The 26,686-nt window shown below is 42.1% G+C and overlaps 1 gene segment (V, D, J or C); it reads left to right on the top strand.

Annotated features, from left to right (window-relative positions):
• The first annotated feature begins 20,598 nt into the window (after positions 1–20,598).
• Positions 20,599–23,513, top strand: LOC112670971 (immunoglobulin heavy variable 3-74-like). The segment is given in 3 exon segments: positions 20,599–20,732; positions 20,836–21,146; positions 23,430–23,513. Coding segments are annotated over 3 exon segments (441 nt in total).
• The last annotated feature ends 3,173 nt before the right edge of the window (positions 23,514–26,686 follow it).

The raw sequence follows: 26,686 nt of genomic DNA, 5'->3' as shown, positions 1-26,686 counted from the left end.
GTGATGCAAACCACCCATTCAAGGATAGAAACTGCTGTATCTGGAGGCAGAAAAGAAGTCTTGTCTCATTTGGCAGGGTCAAAGGGACTGACATGAGAAAACCAAATTGAGCTGGCTCCAGACAGGAAACTGGAATTGAATTCCTTAATCTTGGAATTTTCTCTAAGTCTTTATCTTCCTCTGTGTGTACAAATGCCAGTTATAGATTCTGCTACAATTATAACAGTTTTATGAAGAAGAGGTCACATATGGTCCTGGGTCTGGGTCTTCAGAGAGTGTCTGTGGTGTGTGCCATGTGCACTGTGCTGTACTGTTTTGGTGCCTCTTTCCTTCAGGTCTGGCATCTACACATGCTCTCCCTGCCTGAAGTGGGCAATGTGTGGTCCTTGGGAGGAATGTGATGAGTTTTAACTGGGTGTGCTCTGCTCAGCTCATTAAATGAGCCATGAAACCACCTCCACTAGAACTGGGGCCCTGCAGAATTCTCTGGTCAGGAGATGTGGGTGGGCAGGGGTGCAGCCTGCTCAGAGAAACCGTATGGTGGTGCCTCAAATAGGTAAATGTAGACCTACCCTGTGATCCAGCAACTGTCCTACTGGGTATTTACCCTAAGATCACAAAAGTGCTGATTCAAAGGGATGCACGCACCTCGATGTTTACAGCAGCATTATCTACATTGGCCAAACTATGGAAACAATCCCAGTATCTGTCAACTGATGAATGAATAAAGAACATGTGAGATAGATAGATAGATAGATAGATAGATAGATAGATAGATAGATGATAGATAGATATAGATAGAGTTAGATACATAGGGATTTTACTAATCAATGCAGTGGAATTAAATCTAACAATTTACAAGTGTGAGGATGGAGGTAGTATGCATAATGCTAATTGACATGCCAGTGAGAAAAAGAAAATACTGTATACTTCCAGTCATAATTTGAATTTAAGAAACAGAACAAATGAGCAAAGAGATTGATGCAGAAATCAGGAAATAGTCCCTTCAATACAGAGATAAAACTGATAGTTACCAGGTGGGAGGAGAGTGGGGGATGGGTGACCTGTCAGATGGGGCTTAGGGAGTGCACTTGTCCTGATGAACACTGGGTGATGTATGGAAGTGTGCAATCAGCATGTTGGATACATGAAATGGGCGTTACACTGGATGTGACCTCTACTGCAATTCATTTTTTTGAATGTTCATAACAGCTTTAGTTATAACAGCTAAAACTCAGAATCAGCTCAGATATCCTTCAGCCAATGAATGGTTAAACCAACATTTTACATCTACACCATGGGATACAACTCAGCTATGAAAAGAAACAAATTATTCATACACACAACTTAGATGAACCTAGAGGGAATTATGCTGAGTGAAAAAAAAGGCAATCCCTAAGGTACATTGTGTATGATTCCAATTTTATAACATTTTTGACATGAAAATGTTATAAAGATTAGTGGTTTCCAACAGTTAGGGAAGTCAGTGGTATTGTGGTGACTGACTACAAAAGGATTGCATGAGGGATACTTTCTGTAGAAGAGTTCTATGGCTTAGTTGTGGTGCTGATTACACAAATATATACATGTGTATAATTGAATAATACTTAATTACCACACACGTGCACACACACAGGAGTGTCTACGGCAATTCAAATAAAAATTTTAAAAAAGCACTACAACTGGAAATTTTATTCATTGTCCTATGTTTCATGCATAATTCAGGCAGTTTTTTTCTATTAAATAAAGCTGATAGTATTCAGGGATTCACTAATTACCACTTATGTGAATATGAAATTTAATAATCTATAAAAAATGGAAATTCTGGACTTTATAATCTAACAATTGGTGTAGTGAAAAGTAGGATAAAATTAGATTATTGTGCAGTCCAGGTAGCTCAGCAGATTAGCAACCCCTTCAGCCCAGATTGTGATCCTGGAGACCTGGTATCGAGTCCCACTTCAGGTTCCCTGCATGGAGCCTGTTTCTCCCTATGCCTGTGTCTCTGCCTCTGTGTGTGTGTGTGTGTGTGTGTGATGAATAAATAAATAAAATCTTTTTTAAAAGTGTAGATTATTAAGGCTTCTTTTAGCCCGGCTCCTCGCTGGGGCCCCTCCCCTTTGGATGCTGTTTTATTTATTTTTTTCCATCTTCCTACCTTGGTAGAAGCGTGAACTCTTCTCACTGTAGCATTCCAGCTGTTCTCTCTTTAAATCTCAGGCCGAATTTGTAGGTATTCAGGATGATTTGAAAGTGATCTAGGTAATTTGGTGGGGACAGGTGACTTAGAGACCCTACTCTTCCGCCATCTTGCCCTTCAGAATCTTGTATGACTTGGGAGTAGATGGCTTATTCTTAAATTTTTGCTTTGGAATATGCTTGTGCTTTGACTCCTGCCTAATTGTCCTGATGTTATTTGCTTCCTACATGAGGGATGAAGAGGATATACCTTGTAAACATTAACATATTATCTGTATCTCTACTCAACTCAAGTATATCAATAACCCTGGGAGCTCTTGCAAAGGCCCAGATGATATGCGACCAGCGGTACGACTCTGGATGGTTCCTGAGCCTCTGAGCCTGGAAAGGCTGACCCACATATCAGGTGTTGTGGAATCAATGAGGTTCTGTTGTAGGTGCTTCAGGGTGACAATTTCCAGTGCATATGCCTAACATTACTGTGCTTTACACCTCAAGAATTTTAAGATTCACTCTGTGTACTATTTCTAAAATAAATATAAAGCGATTTAACTGATTGAAAATCTATTTTTATAAATGTCTTTTTTAAGGTTTCAGAATAATTTTATGATCATTCTACATTCAGGAATAAAGAGAAATTTTGCCTCAAAGGACGTAGCCAAAGGAATCTAATTAAATAAGTCTCTCTTTTTGCATTTTATAATTTTATTAATAACAGAAAAAGGACATTGGTTAACTAAACTATAGGGACTATCAGTGTGGTGTCCCATGGGCTAGACATAGATCCAAAGCTGCCCATCCTAGATCATCTGTGCCCACACCTCACGGGCAGCTGATCCAGGCATGGTCTCCCACAACCTGCCTGCATGGGGTCATACTGAACTCCTGGACCAGACTGGTTCACACAGGCTGCTGCTGGATCTGCAGGAGTCACGGACAAGTGTCAGCTGACATTCCCATTCACCTCCCTTTCCTCTGTAGGAAACAATACTGAGCTTGGGGATGCCTGTTTACCAGGAGTGTACCCTGGTCTTCACCCCCTGACACCACCCATGTATCCCAGCACTGGCTCCTAGGGAGAATGATCAGACAAATGGCAATCTCATTAGTGATTCACACTGAGAATGGTGGGGAACAAGTGTGGAAACCATATCAGCTTTTATCTTCAAGGGAAGAGGACATTCACTTTCACTATCAGAACACAGATCAGAGGTTTATACCAGGGACAAGATCCCAGGAATGAGTCCTTCCAGGATAAGCAGGTCCCCTGAACTTACTGAGAGAGGCTACATTTCCCATCCAATAGAACCTATGGCAATGAAACACTTAGAGAGAAACAACTCAGAGGCTTGATGGCTCCACAAAAATGTCAGGGACCTAATGATTGCTGGTAAGAGACACCCTGTGGACGCCCCTGGGTCTAATCACATTCACACTGAGGATGGTCATGGGTTCTGGCAGACATCCCAGAGCTATATTTTAGGCATGGCTCCCCTCTCCACTGACAAGTGTCCTGCATCATCCCATCAGGCCTGCAGAGAACCAGGTGCACACCAGACTCAGGCGCAATGACAAATTTAGGAACCTTTTTTTTTGTTTGTTTGTTTATATTGCAAAGTCTCTCTCTGACTCATGGAATTTTCCATCCATCCATGTGCACGTATCTGAGTTCAGTTAGACACACAGAACCAGAAAGAGACCTGGAGTTTATAGAGGAAAGTGGCTTCACCTGGTTATGAGGTTTTTCCTGCCCAATTCACAGAGTGAAACCACTCAAGGATGTTGAGTCCTCAGTCCCCCGCATCTGGATACATGAGATGGACAGAAGGTGAATGTCACTCAATCCTCCAATGTCCAGATCGAAACTCGCCATCATGGTGGTAATATCAAGATCTCTGAAATTATCAAACATGACTATCTGTTGGGCCACAAAGTTATCAACCACAGATTCAACAATAACCTTGTTAAATACAGTCCATACTCAGACATGCAAATGTTCACCTTATTCTCACATGGCATTCACAGTGACACACATTGGCATCACCCTAAATGGCAACCCATAACAGCAATGACACAAGGCCAAATTTTACCTATATATAATGATTTATATCGCCCCAAATCTAATCATCTAACTCATGTATCATGATATTTTGGTACCTTCTTTTGGTAGTAAATCCTTTTCTAGGAGTGATAGGTCTATGAATCTAACACACACACAAACACACACACACACACAACACACACAAACTGGAAACAGGGCTACCCCGGTGGCCCAGTGGTTTAGCATTGCCTTCAGCCCAGGGTGATCCTGGAGTCCCCTGGATCAAGTCCCACATGGGCTCCCTGCATGGAGCCTACTTCTCCCTCTGCCTGTGTCTCTTTCTCTCTGTGTGTGTGTGTCTATCATGAATAAATAAATAAAATCTTATTAAAAACTGGAAACACCAAACAAAATGCAAAAGCAAACAAAAAATAAATTAAAAAAATAAAATAAAAAACAGATCACCTCCTTATGAACACAATTCCTCACAAACATAAAAATACAGGTGCTGACATTCTTGTTCCAGAGGAGGTAAAATATGAGTTCAAAAGGCATCGCCATCACTAAGCAATGAACATCCATTTGGGCAACATTCCATTAGGATCAAGGCTTGAGAATGTTCTGAATCTCAGACTCCAACTACTGTGCTATTTTTCTTTTAAATCTGGTTCAACCCTTCCTTTTCCTTGAAGTTAGTACATGTTTGAGGCAGAGCACTTTATCTGCCTGTTTCAGTATAATTTGTGAGTCCAGAAAGCGTCTTTCATTTCTTCTCACTTTTATCGAAGAAAAACTGCTTCTGTCTCTTAAATGTGCTAAGGAATACTTGATACAAGATTCCTGGACACCTCTGAATACCGTAAGGGTAGCTGGATATTTGTAGGCCAGGAGCAGAGTGAGGAGGCAAAGATGGGAAACAAGTAAGGGGAGACATTCTCTGAACAGGAGGCTCCATGGTGCTCATGCTGCAAAGTTCACTATGTTGATCATGGATACAGGAGAAGGGAGGAAAACAGGTCCGTGAATGTCTGCTGGGATCCTGGGATCCAACAGGTGCACTTGGACCATCAGAGGATGCTCACACTCACCAGAGATCACAAGATATAGGGATTTCTTAATCCAGGGAAGGAGGTCAGTTGAACAGTCGTCTCCTCTTAGGGTCTTAGCATCATGCTCTGAAAACTTCTTCCATGACATAAACACTGTGAAGAGATTCTAAAGGTGATAAGGTTCCTCTTACACTGCTGGTGGGAGTGACATTGGTGTAGACACTGTGAAAACAGTATAGATATTCCTACTACAGTTAAAAATAGAACTACTGTATGATCAAATAGTTGTGGTACAGTGTATTTACCCCCAAAAAATAAAACATTAATTCAAAGAGAAGTTTGCATCCCTATATTTATAGGAGCTTTTTGTGCTATAGGCAAATAAGGGAAGCATTCCAACTGTCCATTACTGATGAAAAGATGCAGAGATGCGGGACATACACAAAGAAGAATGAATCCTTGCAATTTGCAGCAAAGAGTATGGAACGAGTGCATGTAATGTTAACTAAGTCACAGCAAGACAAATACCATATGACTCACTCCTATGCAAAATTCAATTAAAAAACACAAATTAGCCATGAGGAAAAATTTATTGAGACAAACAAGTTTCATCAATATGGAAACATACTGTTGGTTAGTAAAGGGGGGGTGGGAGGGCCCGAATGACATAGCAGATCGGGATAAGGGAGAACACTGGTCCTAAGGAGCCATGGGAGATGGATAGAAGTGTCATCACTATATTGTACACTCAATATCACAAGGCGTGTTAACTACATGGGGGAACATGTTATATGGATCGGGATTGCATTGAATGTGTAGACTGCTCTGGGTAGCAGAGGCATCTTAAAAATATTTATTCTTCCATTTTATGGGCATGGAATATTTTCCCTTTCTTTGTGTCTTCTTCAGTTACTTTGCTGAGCGTTCTACACTATTTATTGATGAGCCTGTGTGTTTTCCATTGAGCATTCACTCTTGATTCTGGAGGATTAGTTGATCATAGAGTTGATTGTCCATTTCTGGCTTCTCTACTCTGTTCCATTCATCTATGTGTTGTTTTGTGCAGGTACCAGGTTGTTTTGATGATAACGACTCAGTAATACAGCTTGACCACAAACATTGTGATGCCCCCTCTCCTGTGGTACTCCGATTTTTTCAACATTTTTCTACTTATACAGCGTTTCAAGAAGTAAACTGAAGAAGACACAACGAGATAGAAAACCATTGCATGTTTATGTATTAGAAGAATAACTATTGTTGGGACACCTGGGTTGCTCAGTGATTGAGTGTCTGCCTTTGGCTCTCATCAAACTCAAGGTCCTTGGATGGATTCCACTATGGGCTCCCTGTAGGGATCCCGCTTCTCCCTCTGACTATGTCTCTGCATCACTCTAGGTGTCTCTCATGAATAAGAAAGTTATGAAATAATTTTAAAAACAGGAATATTTTAAAAATATATGCTACCCAGAACATTCTATGCAGTCAGTGCAATCCTTATCAAAACATCACAGATTTTCTTTACAGAGTTGAGACAGACATTACTAACTTTTGTAGGCACAGGCAAAGATACTAGTGATACATGAATCCAACTTTGGTACGCTGACATTTTCAGACTGCATGTTGTGTAAAGAGCCGTTTAGGGATCCCTGGGTGGCACAGCGGTTTGGTGCCTGCCTTTGGCCTGGGGCGCGATCCTGGAGACCCGGGATTGAATCCCACATCGGGTTCCCAGTGCATGGAGCCTGCTTCTCCCTCTGCCTGTGTCTCTGCTTCTCTCTCTCTCTCTCTCTGTGACTATCATAAATAAATAAATAAATATTTTTAAAAAAGAACCATTTAGGCTCCCTCAGCCAGTTAAATAAATATTTGGTGGGATTTCTCCGTTTTTTTTTTTTTTTTTGATTTCTCCATTTCAAGAGAGGAAAAGCTGCCTCCAAATCATGGTAACAGGGCTCAGAAGGCTCTGCAAACAACCCTTGTCATTCGCCAACTCATTCACTGACCCAAACCCAAATCCTGGCCTTAAATATGTACAAACACAACATCATATTGTCTAAGGACAGAAGTGCTGCCTGCTGTGGTCATTGTTTGGGTGTCGTATTTTACATAGCTCATGCACGTGGAAAATTAAATGCATCCCCCCTTAGTTTCTTATGTCTACTGATCTATTAGATGAGGCAATGAAATCAGAAGAAAAGCAGAGCAATTTTTCTGCTCCAACAAGGTGAAGACCTACCCAGGGAAAGTAGGCAATAAAAAAGTAATCAGTAGAGACGAAGAAAGAAATATTATTCATTTCCATATGACATGATCTGCTACAGGGGCAATGCCTCCAAACTCTACAAATTCTAAGAGTCAGTTAAGGATTTCAGGGAAAATTCAGGATATAAAATAAATACAGCTATGATTCCACACACTAACAAAAACTATCTATATAAAATTAACAAAAATAACACTTTAACTTGCATCAAAAATAAAAATTTAGAAATAAAATTAAAAAATTATTTAGAAATAATTTCTAAATTTTATTTAGAAATAAATTTGAATAAAAGATAAAATACCATACTAAAAATGGCCTATTTTGATGAAAGACTTTTTAGAAAGGAAACAGAAATGAAAAGATTACACCACTCACAGATGAGAACTTGATATTTCCTGAGTGACATCATCACAAAGTGATCTGCAACGGTAATGTAATCCTTACTATAAACTCGTTAGAATCGAATTGTAGTCAAGAGCTGAAGATATAGTCAGAGGACATGCAAGTATGGCCCTTCCTCCACTAATTAAAGCACCCCAGCCCAGACCTTGAGCTGGGAGAGTAGCCCAAGCTCCAGTATCCCCAGGTGACCATATTCAGTGATCAGGACGGAACACAGACAACTCACCATGGAGTCAGTGCTCACCTGGGTTTTCCTCATCGCTATTTTAAAAGGTAATTTATGAAGTATAAGAGACCTTTAGTATGTGAATGGAGGTGAATGAGAGAAACAGAAGATGTGGGATAAATTTCTGACCAGGATGCCTTGCTTCTGCAGGTGTCCAGGGTGAAGTGTAGCTGGTGGAGTCTGGGGGAGACCTGGTGAAGCCTGGGGCGTCTCTGAGACTGTCCTCTGTGGGCTCTAGATTCACCTTCAGTAGCTACTACATGCACTGGGTCCTCCAGGCTCCAAGGAAGGGGCTGCAGTGGGTCGCACGAATTAGGAGTGATGATAGTAGCACATACTACACTGATGTTGTGAAGGGCCGATACACCATCTCCAGAGACAATTCCAAGAACACTCTGTATCTGCAGATGAACAGCCTGAGAGCCGAGGACACGGCCGTGTATTACTGTGTGATGGACACAGTGACAGGACCTCAGTGTGAGTCCAGACACAAACCTCCCTGTAGAAGGGGATCGGGACCACCAGGGGGTGCACACTACTCAACACTTCTGTCTTGAAGGCCCAGGAGCAGGTGCAGATTGAGGTTATCAGCAGATTTCCTGTCAGGGTCTGAGCTTCTTCTCCAAGGAGCAGTTTTCCCCACGGAGTCTCTCTGGACATAGGATTTTGTGTTAAAGTATTCATTCTCTGTCTTAGAAACTTGGGAAATCAACTCTAGCATCTGCATACTTTTGTAAACAACTGTACTACTTTCACTTCTTGAACTTAAATTTCCCTGACCTGGACTATAGATCAATTACAAATACCTCCATACTCATCAACTGAACATTTTCCTGAATCACAACAGCACTCCCTGTGCACCAGGGAGGAAGACACAAAGAGATGGAAAGATATTCCATGCTCATGGATTAGAAGATTTAGTATTGTGAAAATGTCAATGTTACCTAGGGAAATTTACACAGTCAATGCAATCCCTATTAAATACCATGGACTTTTTTCAGACAGGTGGAAGAAATCATCTTAAGATTTGTGTGGAATCAGAAAAGACTCCAAAAACCCAGGGGAATACTGAAAAAGAAAACCAGAGCCAGGGCATCACAATGTCGGATTTCACGTGGCACTACAAAGCTGTGATCATGAAGACAGTGCGTTACTGGCACAAAAACAGACACATAGATCAATGGAACAGAATAGAAGACCCAGAAATGGGCCTTCAACTCCATGGTCAACTCTTATCTGACAAAGCAGGTAAGACTCTCCAGTGGAAAAAGGACAGTGTCTTCAATAAATGGTACTGGGAAAATTGGACAGCCACGTGCAGAAGAATGAAACTAGCCCATTCTCTTACACCGTACACAAAGATAAAATCAAAATGTGAGACAAGATTCCATCAAAATCGTAGAGGAGAACACGTGAAATACCCTTTTTGAACTTGGCCACAGCAACTTCTTGCAAGATACATCCATGAGGGCAAGGGAAACAAAAGCAAAAATGAATTATTGGAACTTCTTCAAGATAAATAACTTCTGCACAGCAAAAGAAACAGTCAACAGAAGGGAAGATGATATTATCAAATAACATATAAGGCAAAGGGCTTGTATCCAACATGCGTAAATAACTTATCAAACCAGGAATCCTGTTAAGAAATGGGGAGAAATCATGAACAGGAATTTCTTTTTTTTTTTAACAGGAATTTCTCCAAATAAGACCTACATATGGCCAACAAGTCCATGAAAAAATTCTCCACATCACTTTCTATCAGAGAAAAGCACATCCAAACACAGTCAGCTGCTACTTTACACAACAGAGAATGGCGAAAATTAATAAGAAATAAAACAACACATGTTCAAGAGGATGTAGAGGAAGGGAAACCCTCTTCCACCTTTGGTGGGAATATGAACTGGTACAGCCACTCTGGAAAACAGTGTGGAGGTTCCTAAAGGGTTAAAAATAGATCTGTCCTACGACCCAGGAATTGCACTGCTGGAGATTTACCCCAAAAATACTGATGCAGTGAAACGGCAGGATACCTGCACCCCAATGTTTATAGCAGCAGTGTGCACAATAGCCAAATTCTGGGAGAAGCCACGATGTCCTTTGAGAGACAAATTGATAAACATGATATGGTTTATATATACAAAGGGATATTTCTAAGTCATTAGAAAGGATCAATAGCTACCATTTGTATCAACGTGTTTGGAACTACACAGTATTATATCAATGAAATAAGTCAGTCCCAGAAGGACAATCATCACACTTTCTCTCATACAACGAAAGGGAACATAAAGGAAGGAGGTAAAATGAGAGGGGATAAATCAGAGAGGAAGACCAAACACGAGAGACTCCTATCCCTGGGAGTCAGACAAAGGGCTGGGGAAGAGAGGTGGGTGGTGGGACTTGGTACCTGGGTGACGGGCACTAAGGAGGGCACGTGATGAGATGAGCACTTGGTGTTACTCTATGTTGGGAAATTGAGATTAAATAAATATTGAATAAATACATGAAAAACAAACTATTAAAGAGAGAGAACATTATGAGCAATAACATGCCAACAAATTCAACAATCAGAGAAAAAAATGGATGCCTTCAAGTAAATGTAGAAACAACCCAGTCGGAAACAGGAATGAATAGAAAATCTGTAAAGACTCCAAACCAAGGAATGAAAATCAAACATATTTAAAAGTCTTCTGACAATCAAAAGTCCTGGGACAGATGGCTACCCCTGGGAATGCAAGAAGTATTGAAATGGAATTAATACCTATCCTGAAAATTTTCCAAAAAATAGAAATTAAAGGAAACTTCCAAGCTCATTTTCAGAAGGTAGCAGTGCCTTGACCTCAAGAGCAGACAAAGATCCAACCTAAAAGGAGAATTACAGACGAATATCCTTGATGGATATGGATGCAAAATGTCGCCAAGATCCTAACCAACAGGATCCACCAGTACGGTAATAGGATAATTCACCATGACGAAATGGGCCTAATTTTGGTCTGTACAGGTGGATCAGCATCTGCAAATCCAACAATGGGATTTGGATCATTAATAAAACAAAGGATAAGGACCATTTTATAATCTCAACTCATGCCCAAAAAGCTTTTGGCAAGAGCGATTATATATTCATGTAAAACATTTCTTGCTGTGTAGCATAGGGGAACATATTCAACAAAGAAGCCATCTACAGAAGACACATGGAGAATGTCTTCCTCAACAGAAAAAAGTTGAGAGCTTTTCCCCTAAGACCAGGACAGGACAAGGATACCCTCCATCACCACTGTTCTTCACCATTGTGGTAAAAGGCCTAGCCTCGTCCATCAGACAGCAAACAGAAGGAAACTTCCTCCAACTCAGCAAAGAAAAAATCAAACTTTCACTCTTCACAGGCAAGTTATTTTAAGTTCAAATCCCAAAGATTCCTTTGAAAAATATTCTGGAACTGACACCGGAGTTCAGCAAGATCGGAGCATGTAAAATGAATACAAGGAAGTCAATGGCTTTTCTATATAGTGCAAATGAAGTAGAAAAAAGAAAAACAAGGACTGGATGCAATTTATAATTGCACCAGAAATCATCAGATAATGAGGGAAAATCCTAACCAAAGAGGGATGGATGTATAGTCTAAACATTCCAGAACACTTATGAAAGACAGTATGGAAGACACAAGTAGATAGAAAATATTTATTCTCATAGATTAGAAGAATAAATATTGAAAAAATAACTATGCTACCAAGAGCAAGTTATCTTTTCAAAGCCAGGTTTATGAAATATCACCAGCATTTGTCACAGAGCTTGAGCAAACGATCTAAAAACCTTTAGGGAACCACAAAGACCTCCACTAGGCAAAGCAAAACTGAAAAAGTAAAGCAAAGCTGGAGACATTTTGATTCTTGTTGCAAGGTAAATTACGAGGTTTTGATCACCAGGACTGTATGGCGCTGGAAAAAATACAGACTTATTGATAAATAGAAAACTTTAAGAACCCAGAAATGGACCCAGAATAGTATGGTCAAAAAATCTTGAGAAAGCAGGAAAGAATATCCAATGGATAAAAAGGAAATCTCTACAATAAATGCCGTTGGCAATATTGGAGAACCACATGCAGAAGAAAGAAAGTGGACACTTGTTTTACATCATTCACAAAAACGGACTCAAAGTTGATGAAAGACCTAAATGTGAGTCAGGAAACCATCAGAATCCTCAGGAGAACACAGGCAGCACCTTTTCTACCTCAGCTGCAACCACTTCTAGACGTTTCTCCAGAGGCAAGGGAAAACAAAGGAAAATGAACTATGGCGACTTCATCAAGGAAAGAGCATTTTCACAGGAAAGGAATCACTCAAAGTAACCAAAAGGCCTCCTAGAGAATGCGAGAAGATGTTTGGAAATGTCTTATCAGATTAAAGGCTCGAATTCGAATCTAAAATGAACTTATCTCAAAAAAATAAAATAAAATGAACTTATCAATCTCAACACACACCAAAGATATATATCTCCAATCAGAATTGGGCAGAAGTTGTGAACAGACTTCCTGTCCTTCATGAGGTCCTGCACCACACCATATATTAGGGAACTGAACCACATGCAAAAAGCAATTCATTTGCTCTCCTATTTCTGCTATTATCAAAAAAAATATTAAAGAATCTGACAAATAACAGGGAAAATATTTATGCACCTAAATCTAAGATTACCCTTGAAATTATGCAATAATAAAATAAAAGATATTAAAATAAGTCAACAGGAAGTTAGATAATTGGTTTGCATATACATAGTCAATGAGGAAAATTATTTCAAAAAACAATTACAAGTAACTAATGAGCTCAAACAAAATTCAGGAAATAAAATCAACATAGACAATAAAGTTAAATCTTACACACTAACAACACATTTTCTGTATCAAATTTACAAAACAATCACCTTTATACTGGTACCAAAAATAAATATTTATGATTAAACTTCATTAAGCAGAGAAAATGCTCTTTAAAAATGAACTATATTAATGAGAGACTTTCAAAAAGGCACAGAAATGCAAAGATTAATACATTGATGGATTAGAATATCATAAACCCACTGTGAAACCAAAAGAAACTGATCTGGGGTTGTGAAGCAATCTTTGTATATAACTTATTAAGAATTGAATCTAAGTTGGTAGGTGACTATATAGTCAGGGGACATGCAAATAGGGCCCTCCCTCCCCTGATTAAACAAGCCGAGCCCCGACCCTGCAGCTGGGAGAAGAGGTCCAGCCCCGTGATCCCCAGGTGACCCCATTCAGTGCTCAGGACACAACACAGATGAACGACCATGGAGTCTGTGCTCTGCTGGGTTTTCCTTGTCGCTATTTTAAAAGGTAATTCATGGAGAACAAGAGACCTTGAGTCTGTGAGTGGATGTGAGTGAGAGAAACAGGATGTGGGAGTCTCCTGACTAGGATTTCTTGTGCCTGCAGGTTTCCAGGGTGAGGTGCAGCTGGTGGAGTCTGGGGGAGACCTGGTGAAGCCTGGGGGATCCCTGAGACTCTCCTGTGTGACCTCTGGATTCACCTTCATTAGCTACTATATGGCATGGGTCCGCCAGGCTCCAGGGAAGGGGCTGCAGTTGGTCACATGGATTAGCAGTGATGGAAGTAGCACATACTACCCAGACGCTGTGAAGGGCCGATTCACCATCTCCAGAGACAATGTCAAGAACACGCTGTATCTGCAGATGAACAGCCTGAGATCCGAGGACACGGCGGTGTATTACTGTGCGAAGGACACAGTGAGGTGACCTCAGTGTGAGCCCAGACACAAACCTCCCTGTAGAAGGGGAACGGGACCACCAGGGGGTGGACACTACTGAACACTTCTGTCTTGAAGGCCCAGGAGCAGGTGCAGATTGAGGTTATCAGCAGATTTCTTGTCAGGGTCTGGGCTTCCTCTCCAAGGAACAGTTTCCCCAAGGGAGTCTCTCTGGTCACAGGATTCTGTGCTTACGTATTCAGTCTCTAACTTACAAACTTTGTTGCCATAGAAAGAGAAATATTCCCACGTCCAAAAATGGCAGTGCCTCTTGTTTTATTTATTCCTTATTCAGTTTCTGATTTGGAAAGTTGGTTTTATTATTTATTTATTTATTTATTTATTTATTTATTTATTTATTTTTTATTTTTTTATTTTTTTAGTTGGTTGGTTTTAGTCAACAACTCTTCTTATATGCTCAAGGACAAATCTGCTTAAAATTTCTTACTACTGTCCATAAAAACCAGTTTATTACCCATATCTCCATTTACCACAACTTCTCCTTTATAAGAGTCCCAGCTGTGTACATGGAACATAAAACAACCACCCAGCTCACTGTGCAATGATTTTATTTTATTTTGTATATTTTTATTGGATTTCAATTTGCCAACATATACCATAACACCCAGTGCTTATCTGGCCAAGTGCCCCCCTCACTGCCTGTCACCCAGTCACCCCAACCCTCCGCTGACCTCCCCTTCCACTACCCTTTGTTCATTTCCCAGAATAAGGATTCTCTCATGTTCTGTCTCCTTCCCTGACATTTCCCCCTCATTTTCCTTCCTTTCTCCTTTATTCCCTTTCTCGATTTTTTACATTCACTGAGTAAATGCGACAATATGTTTGTCATTTTCCCATTGACTTACTTCACTCAGCGTAATAACTCCAGTTCCATCCATGTTGTTGCAAAGGGTGGGTATTCCTCGTTTCTGATATGCAAGGATTTTAGAAACAACATAAATTTCATGCTGGTCATGACACTATAAAGGGCTCGAAAATCAAATGGAGAGAAGATGGATTGAAGGTGTGACTTCAGTCTTGAACCACTCTCACAGAATCAATATCAGTGTGAATCTGGGAAAGCAAGGGACCCCAAGAAGTACATTGTGAGGATGTGTAGTCTGAAGAGCCCCCCAAACACACAGACACGAGAGTACAAACCTTTATCACCTTCATCATCGTGTCTGTTGAGAGCAGGGCAGGCCTCTCAGCACGTCATAAGTGCTTGGATTTTGGAAAGACACTGGCTCGTGGTGTGTAATGTGGGGCAGTGGTAGGGACGAGGTTCTCCTCCAGGAGTGGCTTGTGTAGAATCAGTGTCCCAACTGCATCAAAGGAGGGAATTCAATGGTTCCTGCTGGATTTCCCATGGGTCGGGAAGGAGGAGAAGAGGGAGGACTGGTGATCAAAGGTGTCAGCAGGTGACACTCAAAAATACGGTGTGATGACAAATTAAACTAAACTATTATGAGAACTGAGAGAACAAAGGTGGAGGAGGACTTTGCACCTGCAGGGAATAACTCGTGGATCCTTCAGGTGCTGATATCAGCTCACTGTATGTGACCTCTACATCCCTGTTTTGGAACCTAATGTCCATGTGATGGGAGGATGGGGTGGGGTTTTAAGGGAGCACTTAGGTCAGGAGGTGCAGCCTCATGATGGGATCAGGGACTTATACACCAGGTCTAGGAAAGCTCCCTGCCTCTGGACCCCATATGAGGTGACAGGGAAAGGACGGGCAAGGACGTGGGCACTCTCCAGATACCACATCTGCCTGCACCTGGACCTCAGACATCCCATACTCCAGAACTGTGAAAATGAGTGTCTGTTGTTTAATCTACAGAGTCTGGGAATGCAGTGACATCACCCAGAAACACTTAAACAGGGTCTCACCTCTTATTTGTCCTTTACAATCTGGCCCCAGGAAAACTCAGGTTGTGACAAAATAGAGCAGGAAACCCACACCTGGACTCACTGTCTTCAGCCACCGCCCATGCTCCTGTCCTTAGTTGCTGTGCATCACGTTTGTGCCACACATTCTTCCTACAACTCTGGGGTTCATTAAACCCATTAGAATCCAAAAAAAAAAAAACCCATTAGAATCCTGGGATTCCTCCTTTTTTACCACCTGTACACCTTCAAGACAGCACATCCCCATGGAAGCAGACATCAAAAGGTTCAGATTTTCCTCTCTGCTGCTCATACTACTATGAAGAATATTCTGGATCAGCCTCCCTCCTGTCATCATTGCCAGAGCTATATGTCCCCATGACAACTTTCACACCTCCTACATCCAAAAGGTGGTCGATTTTCTACATGTCGACTTCCAGTTTTTGTTCTCCCAGACCTCTGAGTGATTTCATCAGAAATAAAAATGATTGCATAACTACCTATAATGTTCCAGTTACAAGACAAGCTCAAGGACCCTGATCCAGGATCTTAACTCGTCTCTCCCAATGCTGTTATAGCAACAACCATGTGGGGAATTCCCTCCGGTGTGGCCTCTGGATTCACCTGCAGTAGCTCCCTCACCTCCCTCTCCTGTGTGGCCTCTCGATTCACCTTCAGTAGCTACTACATGTACTGGATCTACCAAGCTCCAGGGAAGGGGCTGCAGGGGGTCGCATGGATTAGCTGTGATGGAAGTAGCACAAGCTACGTTGACGCAATGAAGAGCGAATTCATCATCTCCAGAGAAAACGCCAAGAACACGTTCTATCTGCAGATGAACAGCCTGAGAGCCAAGGACATGGCAGTATATTCCTGTGCGAGGAACACTGTGAGGCGACCTCAGTGTGAGCCCAGACACAAACCTCCCTGTAGAAGGGGATTGGGCCCACCAAGGGGTGCGCACTACTCACCACTTCTGTCTTGAAGGCCCAGGAGCAGGTGCAGATGGAAGTTCTGGGCAGGTTTCCTGTCAGGGTCTAGGCTTCCTCTCAATGGAGCAGTTTTACCCAAGGAGTCTCTATGAACACTTGGTTATGTGTTTACCTGTTCAGTGTCTTTCTTAGAGACTTAGAAATTCAAGTATAGCACTTGCACTTACTTGTACTTAACTTTTCCTGACCTGAACTATTAATCAATTACAAATAACTCCATTCACATCATCTGAACATTTTCTTTTTTTTTTAAATTTTTTAAATTTTTATTTATGATAGTCACAGAGAGAGAGAGAGAGAGGCAGAGACACAGGCAGAGGGAGAAGCAGGCTCCATGCACCGGGAGCCCGACGTGGGACTCGATCCCGGGTCTCCAGGATCGCGCCCTGGGCCAAAGGCAGGCGCCAAACCGCTGCGCCACTCAGGGATCCCTCATCTGAACATTTTCATGAGTCCTAGTGGCACTCCTGTGGATCACAGGACCCCAAGCTAACATGCTGTCTGCAAATGATGGGATAGCGGAATCTTCAATCAACACAGTGGAAAGAGACATTCTATAAAAATGTTAATAACATCCGGGAAGTGAGAAAGATTACCAGCATGAAATGGTAGGGAGGTGGACTCAGAGGTCATTCACACACTCACACACAATCACGAGAGTATAAGCTTTTATCACCTTCAATTTCATGTCTGATGAGAGCTAATCCGGCCTCTCATCACGTAATGCCAGGAAGGTGCCAGGGAAAGACACTGATCCTAACTCTGGGAGTGCTGTGAGTCAGTGGTGGGAATGGGATCCTGCTCCATGGCATTTTGGGAGGAACTGGGACCTTAGGGGAGCACTTAGGTCAGGAGGTGCAGCCTCATGATTGCATCAGAGCCTTTATACACAAGGGCTGGGAATGCTCCCTGCACCCTGAACCCATGTGAGGTGACGGGGAAAAGACGGGCAAGGAGGTGGGTGCTCTCCAGACAGCATATCTACCTGCACCTGGACCTCAGTCTTCCCAGACTCCAGAATTGTGAGAATGAGTGTCTGTTTTTTAATCCACCCAGTCCATGTAGGATGTTCCAGCAGGGGGCACAGACTAGTCTCAATTATTTTTCTCTGATTAAATTGAATTTACCACATTTACTATGCACTCAGTGCTCATAACATCATACACTCCCCTTAACTTCCGTCTCTCAGTTATCCCATACTCCATCCCCTCCTTTCTAGTGACCCTGTTTATTTTTTCCCAGTTAAGTGTCTCTCAAAATTTATCTTCCTCTGTAGTGTTACCCCACTGAGTTTTACTCCCTCACTTATGGTCTCTTTCAATATTTCTTATATTTCACATATGAGTGAGTCCATATCATTGCATTTTGTTGATTTATATATTTCTGTCAATATAGTGCCTCCAGTTACATCCATGTTTAAAGAAATGTTATTTTATGACATCCATCACTTCTGACGGTTGTGCAATATTCCACTGTATATATAGACCACATCTTCTTTATGCATTCATCTGCCAATGAACACCGAGGCGCCTTCTACATCTTCTTCATCACTCTTCTGTAGAAGGGCATCATGACTCCTCCCAGAGTTTTGCTATTGTGGCCTTTGTTGCTGTGAACTTTGGGCTGCAACTCCCTTCACTTCATTAAAATGAACATCTTGAGAGGCAGACTGATTCCCACCAGGAAATGATATTAATATGGACCCTGAAGGACACAAATGGTACAGAATGGTTGAATTCAGTCCATGCATATTTTCAGACAAATATGCTATGAAACCAGATGGCAAACTCAATAGAACAAGGAAGGGCCCGAAGCAACAATTATAAACCACATCACACCAGTGAGAATGGTGAAAATCAACATGACAGGAAACAAGTGTTGGAGAGGATGTGGAGAAAGGGGAACCTTCTTGCATTGTTGGTGGGAATGTGAACAGGTGTGGCCACTCTGAAAAACCGAGTAGAGTTTCCTCAAAGAGTTAAAAATAGATCTGCCATAAGACCCAGCAATTGCACTGCTGGGGATTTTCCACAAAGATACAGATGCAGTGAAACACCGGGCCACGTGCACCCCGATGTTCATAGCAGCAATTTCTAAAATAGCCAAACTGTGGAAGGATCCTCGGTGTCCATCAACAGATGAATGGATAAAGAAGATGTGGTCTATGTATACAATGGAATATTACTCGGCCATCAGCGAGGAGGAATACTCACCATTTGCTTCAACATAAGTGGAACTGGAGGGTGTTATGCTGAGTGAAGTAGGTCAATCACAGAGGACAAACATTATACGGTTTCATTCATTCGGGTAATATAAAAATTGTGTAAAGGATTATAGAGGAAATCAGGGAAAATAAGTGGGAAAAATTAGAGAGGGTGACAAACACGAGAGAGTCCTAACTCTAGGAAATGAAAAAGAAGTAGTGGGAGGGGAAGTAGGTTCTTGGGACTCGAATCTCCAAAGGGAAGGAAAACAAAGTCAAAATAACTCTATGGATTACACCAAGGGAGGAGCTGTCGTACAGCTATGGAAACACTCAACATTATTAAAAGGCAACCTAACGAATGGGAAAAGTTAGGGACGCTGGTGGATCTTGAGCATCTGTTTTTGGCTCAGGGAATGAGCCCAGGGCCCTGGGATTGAGACCAGCATCAGGCTCCCTGTGGGGAATCCACTTCTCCCACTGCCTATGTCTCTGCATCTCTGTCTCTCATGAATAAATAAATAGCATCTTCCAAAAAAATGAATGGGAGAAGATATTTGCAAGTCTATCTTTAGATTAAGGGTTTCCAAATTCGACAAATTATCAAAATAAACCAAAAAGTGAAATCTACAATCAGAAATGGGCAGAAGACATGAAGACACACCCTTTCCTGGTATGAGTTGCTGACTCTCACCTTATATTAGGTAGGTCCTCCACATGCAAAATGAAATCTATTATCTCCTCCAGGTCAGCCTTATATCAACTGCATGATTAGACCAGACAATGAATCCAAAAAACCAGAGGAAAATATTTCTGCCCCAGACTGGAGGATCTAAAAGAAAACCTGGCAAGAAAACTACATAAAAGAAATGAAAAGTGGTAAACTGGAAAGAAAGTAATTTGTTTGCCTATGACAATGTCTTAGTAGAGTCAAGGAGTAAAAACCTCACATAAAAATTGGAAGAGGAGATCGCTGGGTGGCTCAGGGGCTTGGCGCCTGCCTTAGACCTGTGGTGTGATCCTGGAGACCTGGGATTGAGTCCCATGTTGGGCTCCCTGCATGGAGCCTGCTACTCCTCTGCCTATGTCTCTGCCTCTCTCTTTCTGTGTCTCTCATGAATAAATAAATAAAATATTTTTTAAAAGAGGAAGAAATAATGAATGAGCTGAGGAAAAAATCAGGATATAAAATAAGCAAAAAAAATATATGTTTCTACAAACTAATAACAAATTACCTATACAAAATTAACAAAATAATCCGCCATGCACTGGCACGAAAAATAAATATTTAGGATTAAAATTTACTAAAGAGATAAAATATTCTATGGAAAATGACATACATTGATGACAGCCTTTTGAAACTGCACCCTGAAATGCAAAGATAACTCTGCTTACACATTAGAACTTCATATAGTCATAGTGCCATCTACACAAATTGCTAGAGAATTGTGGCGCAACACTTGTGTTGACTTTTAAAGACTCGAATGTAAGCCTGGAGCTGGTTATATAGTCAGAGGATATGCAAATAGGGCCTCATCTCCACTGATTATACCAGCCCAGCCCTGACCCTGCAGCTGGGAAAGGAGCCCCAGCCCCAGGATCCCCAGGTGATCCCATTCAGTGATCAAGACAGAAGACAGACACCTAACCATGGAGACTGTGCTCAGCTGGATTTTCCTTGTCGCTATTTTAAAAGGTAATTCATGGAGAACCAGAAACCCTGAGTCTGTGAGTGGACATGAGTGGGAGAAACAGGGGATGTGGGACCATTTTCTGACCAGGATGTCTTGTGTCTGCAGGTGTCCAGGGTGAGGTGCAGCTGGTGGAGTCTGGGGGAGACCTGGTGAAGCCTGGGGGGTCCCTGAGACTCTCCTGTGTGGCCTCTGGTTTCACCTTCAGTAGCAACGACATGGACTGGGTCCGCCAGGCTCCAGGGAAGGGGCTGCAGTGGCTCACACGGATTAGCAATGATGGAAGGAGCACAGGCTACGCAGATGCTGTGAAGGGACGATTCACCATCTCCAGAGACGACGCCAAGAACACGCTGTATCTGCAGATGAACAGCCTGAGAGCTGAGGACACAGCCGTGTATTACTGTGCAAAGGACACAGTGAGGCGACCTCAGTGTTTGCCCAGACACAAACCTCCCTGTAGAAGGGGATCAGGACCAACAGGGGATGCGCAGTACTCACCACTTCTGTCTTGAAGGCCCAGGAGCAGGTGCAGATGGAGATTGAGGGCAGGTTTCCCATCAGGGTTTGGGCTTCCTCTCCAAGGAGTATTTTCCCCCAGGGAGTCTCTACTGGGCATAGGAATCTGTGTTTATGTATTCAGTCTCTAACTTACAAAATTTTTTTTGTCATAGAAAGAAATATTCCAACGTCCAAAAATGACAGTTTCTCCCTCTTTGCTTAATCCTTAAGCAGTCTCTGATTTAGAAACTTTTTTGGTTTTAGTCAACAACTATTCTTATATGGGTAAGGGCAGAACTGCTTCAGTGTTCTTACTACTGTCCCAAAATACCAGTTAATTATCCATATCTTCATGTACTGTAACTTCTCCTTTATAAGGGGAGACCCAGCTGTATACATGGTACATGAAATAACCACCCAGCTTAATGTGCTATGATTTTATTTTCTTTTATTTTGTATATTTGTTTTTGGAGTTTTATTAGCCAACATGTAGCATAACACCCAGTGCTCATCCCATCAAGTACCCACCTAAGTGCCCGTCACCCAGTGACCCCCACCCCGCGCCCACCTCCCTTCCACTACCCCTTGTTCGTTTCCCAGAGTTAGGAGTCTCATGTTCTGTCTCCTAACCTGACATTTACCACTCATTTCCCCCCTTTCTACTTTATTCCCTTTCTCTATTTTTTATATTCCCTAAATGAATGAGACCGTATAATGTTTATCCTCCTCTGATTGACTTATTTCACCCAGCATAATACCCTCCAGTTCTATCCACATTGTAGTAAAAGGTGGGTATTTTTCGGTTCAAATGTGCAAGGATTTTAGAAACAACATAAAGTACATGCTGGTCATGACATTACATAGGGCTTGAAAATCAAAAGGAGACAAGAAGGATTGGAGGTTTGACCTCAGTCTTCAACCGCACTGACAGAATCAATATTAACATCAACCTGGGAAAGCAAGGGACGCCAAGAAGTACATTGTGAGGGTGTGTAGTCTGAAGAGCCCCCCCCATACACACACACAGACAGGAGAGTGCAAACCTTTTTCACCATCATCCGGTCTGTTGAGAGCACGGCAGACCTCTCAGCAAGTCATAAGTGCTTGGATTTGGGAAGGACACTGGCTCAGGGTGTGTGTTGTGGGTCAGTGGTGGAGATGAGGTCCTGCTCCAGGAGCGGCTTGTGTGGAGTCAGTGTCCCACCTGCTTCAATGGAGGAAATTCAAAGTCTCCTGCTGGATATCCCATGGGTGAGGCAGGAGGAGAAGATAGAGTACTGGTGATCATAGGAGTTAGCAGTGACACTCAAAGATATGGTGAGATGACAGATTCCACTAAACTATTATGAAAAATGAGAGAACAAAAGTGGAGGAGGACATTCCACTAGCAGGGAATGACTCATGGATCCTTCAGGTGTGGATATCAGCTCACTGTATGTGACCTCTACCATCCCCATGTTGGTACTTAGTGCCCTTGTGATGGGAGAAGGAGTTGGCCCTTAGGGGAGCACTTAGGTCAGGAGATGCAGCCTCATCATGGGATCAGGGCCCTTCTACACCAGGACTGGGAAAGCTCCCTGCCCTCGGCCCCATGTGAGGTGACAGGAAAGGATGGGCTGGGATGTGGGCGCTCTTCAGATACCACATCTGCCTGCACCTGAACCTCAGACCTACCAGACTCCAGAGTTATGAGAATGAGTGTTTTTTGTTTAATCCACCCAGTCTGATGCGGTGACATCACGCAGACACACTAAAACAGGGACTCACCTCTTATTTGTTTTTTACAACCTGGTCCCAGTAGAACTGTCAGATTAGGAAAAAACAGCGTAGGAAATCCACACCTAGATCACTGTCCTCAGCCCCTGTCCATGCCCCTGTGCTTAGTAGTTGTGCATCACGTTGATGCCACATATTCTTCCGACGACCCTGGGGATCTGGAGAACCATTACTATCTTAGGATTCTTCCGTCTTTACTACCAGGTACCTTTAAGCCAGCACATCCCCATGGAAGAAGACATCTAAAGTTCAGATTATCCTGTTTGCTGCTCATAATACTATAGAGGATATTCTAGATCAACCTCACTCCTGTCATCATCACCACAGCTATATCTCTCAATGACAACGTCCACACCTCCTACATACAAAAGGTGGTCAATTTTCTATGAGTTTTTGCAGTTTCTATGCAGTTTTTGTTCTCTCAGGCCTCTGAGGGTGATCAGAATGATTCAATAACTGTCATGTTCCAGGAAGGAGACAAGCTCACAGACCCTGATCCAGCATCTTAAGTCCTCCCTCCCAATGCTGTTAGAGCAAAGACAGTGTGGAGAATTCCCTCTGCTTTATATGCTGAAGATCAAATTGCAATTCTGGAATTTTATGTCAAAATCACCTAAATTTATTTCCTTCTTAACTCTTATCTCAATCCTGTGGATTCATTTGTGTTTGAGTATATGTTGTACAATTATTATATTATTTTTCAGTAAGTAATGGTGACATATGTGGTCCATGCACATAATCTCACTAATGAATGACATAGAGAGGAAAGCACCTCTCAACATGTGACACGGGCTTTGTGCAGGATGTCAGGCATCCTCCACAAGGACAAGAATTGTGGGAATATTATTATCACAACTCTGTCTTAATGCCATTGAGGTAGATGCACTTTGGATGGAGTGGGAAGCTGGCAGTCTCCCTGATGTACAGGATCCCCTTAGGGACAGAAACTGCTAGATCTGGAGACAGAATAGTAGTCCTGTCTCATTTGGCAGGGTCAAAAGGACTAACCTGAGAAACCCAAAATTGAGATGGATCAGAGCAGCAAATTGGAATTGAGTTCCTTAATCTTGGCATTTTCTCTAAGTCTCTGTCTCCCTCTGTTTGTACAAAACTTAATTATAGTTCCTGCTCCAGAATAACAGCTCTATGATAAAGAGTTCACATAGGATGCTGGGTCTGGGTTCAGAGAGTGTCTGTGGTGTGTGCTGCATGCACTGTGCTCTCCTCTTTTGGCTGTTATTTCCTTCAATCCAGGTGTCTACACAGGCTCTCCTTGCCTGCGGTGGGCAGTGTGTGGTCCCTGGCCAAGATGTGGTGGTTAGTTTTAACAGGGTGAGCTCTGCTCTGCTTGCTAAATGAGCCCTGATACCACCTCCACTAGACCTGAGGCTCTGCCGAATTCTCTGGTTAGGAGATGTGGGTGGGCAAGGGTGCAGTCATTCTGGGAAACCATATGGTGTGACATCAAATAAGTAATAGTAGACCTACCCTATGATCCAGCAAATTCACTACTGGGCATTTACTCTAAGAATACAAAAGTAATAGGATGCCTGGGTGGCTCAGCTGTTGAGCGCATGCCTTCAGCTCAGGTCATGTTACCAATCTGGGGATTGACTCTCATATCAGCTCCTGGGAGAAGCCTGTTTCTCACTCTTTGTCACCGTCTCTTCGTGTCTAACGTGAATAAATAAATAAAATCATTAAAACAAAAAGTATTCTGGGACATCTGGGTGGGTCAGTGGTTGAACGTCTGCCTTTGGCTCATGGCATAATCCCAGAGTCCCGGGATCGATTCCCACATCGGGCTTCCTACATTTAGTCTGTTCTCCCTCTGCCTTTGTCTCTGCCTCTGTATGTGCGTGTGTCTTTCTCATGTATAAATAAATAAAATCCTCAAAAAATAAAAGAAAAAAGAATACAAAAATACAAATTCAAAGAGATACATGCACCTGGATTTTTTTTTATTTTTTATTTATTTATGATAGTCACAGAGAGAGAGAGAGGCAGAGACATAGGCAGAGGGAGAAGCAGGCTCCATGCACAGGGAGCCCGACGTGGGATTCGATCCCGGGTCTCCAGGATCGCGCCCTGGGCCAAAGGCAGGCGCTAAACCACTGTGCCACCCAAGGATCCCCTGCACCTGGATTTTTACAGCAGCATTATGTACATTAGCCAAACTATCGAAACTATTCATACATGGAATGAAATCTAATCCATTTGGAGCTATGTGGATGGAGGAAGCAAGTATAATGCTAAGTGAAGCGAGTCCGTCAAAGAAAGACAATCGTTGTATGATTTCAGTCATATATTGAATTTAAGAAAGAAAAAGAATATGGGCAAGGGGGAATAAAGTTGATACCTAGACCAAGTAATAGCCCCTTCGTTACAGAGTACAAGCTGATGTTTATCACATGGGAGGTAAGTGGGGTATGGGTGACCTGTCAGATGGGGACGAGAGAGTGTATTATTGTGTAGGACACATTGTGAGATCCCACATTCTGGGAGTGTCAGAAAACCTGGTGAGAGGAGAGCTGTGGGGGAGGGCTGAGGAGGTGACAGGGACAGGGTTTCTCCTGACTTCCTCACACCAATGAGTCAGGGGTTTGGGACAAAGATAATGCTCTGTGTGCACGCCAATCTCTCTAAGACGGGTTGAAGCAACAGCAACAATGAAAGAATGATACAGGTTAAACACTTTGCATCAAGAAAAAATGTATTACTTTTTCTGGGGGGATATTTGCAATCTCTATATGGACAGAAAGAGAGAACGTCCCTTGAGGCATCATCTGGGAAGAATTGGGAGGTGTCAGGCTTCAGAGTCCGGATAGTAGATCTGTCATTAATGATCTTGGAATATCTCCTTCTTTTTTTGAAATGTGAAAACGTGCTTGGGGTAAAGAAATGATGAGAATCCCATGGTTCGCCACTTTTACTTCCAGGATCCATAAGGTGCTGTCTGTGTACATGTCTAGGTATGGTCACACAGTGATGTCTTGATTTGTCTCTCCAAATATTTATAAAGAGGTAAGTCTGATGCCAGAGGATTGGTCTTCCTTTTCATTATTGTATGGTCACTCTTATTGGATTTGTGTTTCCATATGATTATGGGTATTTTCTATTTAAAAATAAAACAAAAACTAGTATTTTGATTCATTTAAGTAACACTAAAATTATGAGAATGGAAAACAGAAATAGTGACTAAAGAAATACAAATAAGGAGATTTAAATAAGTATATTGAAAAGACAAATGAAATTTAAAACTCATAGGTAGTCTAGGAAAATATGTGAGCCTGAAATAACACATTTAGATTTCAAAGTGAAGAAACTACTGACACTAAAGAAAACAAAAAGTCCATGAAAATTTGGGCAGCCTGGGTGGCTCAGTGATTTAGCGCTGCCTTCAGCCAAGGATGTGATCCTCGAGTCCGGGGATAGAGTTCTGCATCAGGCTCCCTGCATAGAGCCTGCTTCTCCCTCTGACTGTGTCTCTGCTTCTCTCTCTCTCTCTCTCTCTCTCTGGGTGTGTGTATGTGTTTCTCATGAATAAATAAATAAAATCTTTAAAAAAGCCCATTAGAAAAATACAAAGATGATACTACAGCACATATTGAATAACCAAGGCAAATTATAAAATTTCTAGAATTACCAATCCACTAAAAGTTTTCATAAAGTAATAAAATAT

Source organism: Canis lupus, chromosome 8, assembly GCF_003254725.2.
Source record: "Canis lupus dingo isolate Sandy chromosome 8, ASM325472v2, whole genome shotgun sequence".
NCBI classification, from domain to species: domain Eukaryota; kingdom Metazoa; phylum Chordata; class Mammalia; order Carnivora; family Canidae; genus Canis; species Canis lupus.
Note: the sequence above shows the minus strand (reverse complement) of the source record. Positions and strands in the feature narration are given on the sequence as shown.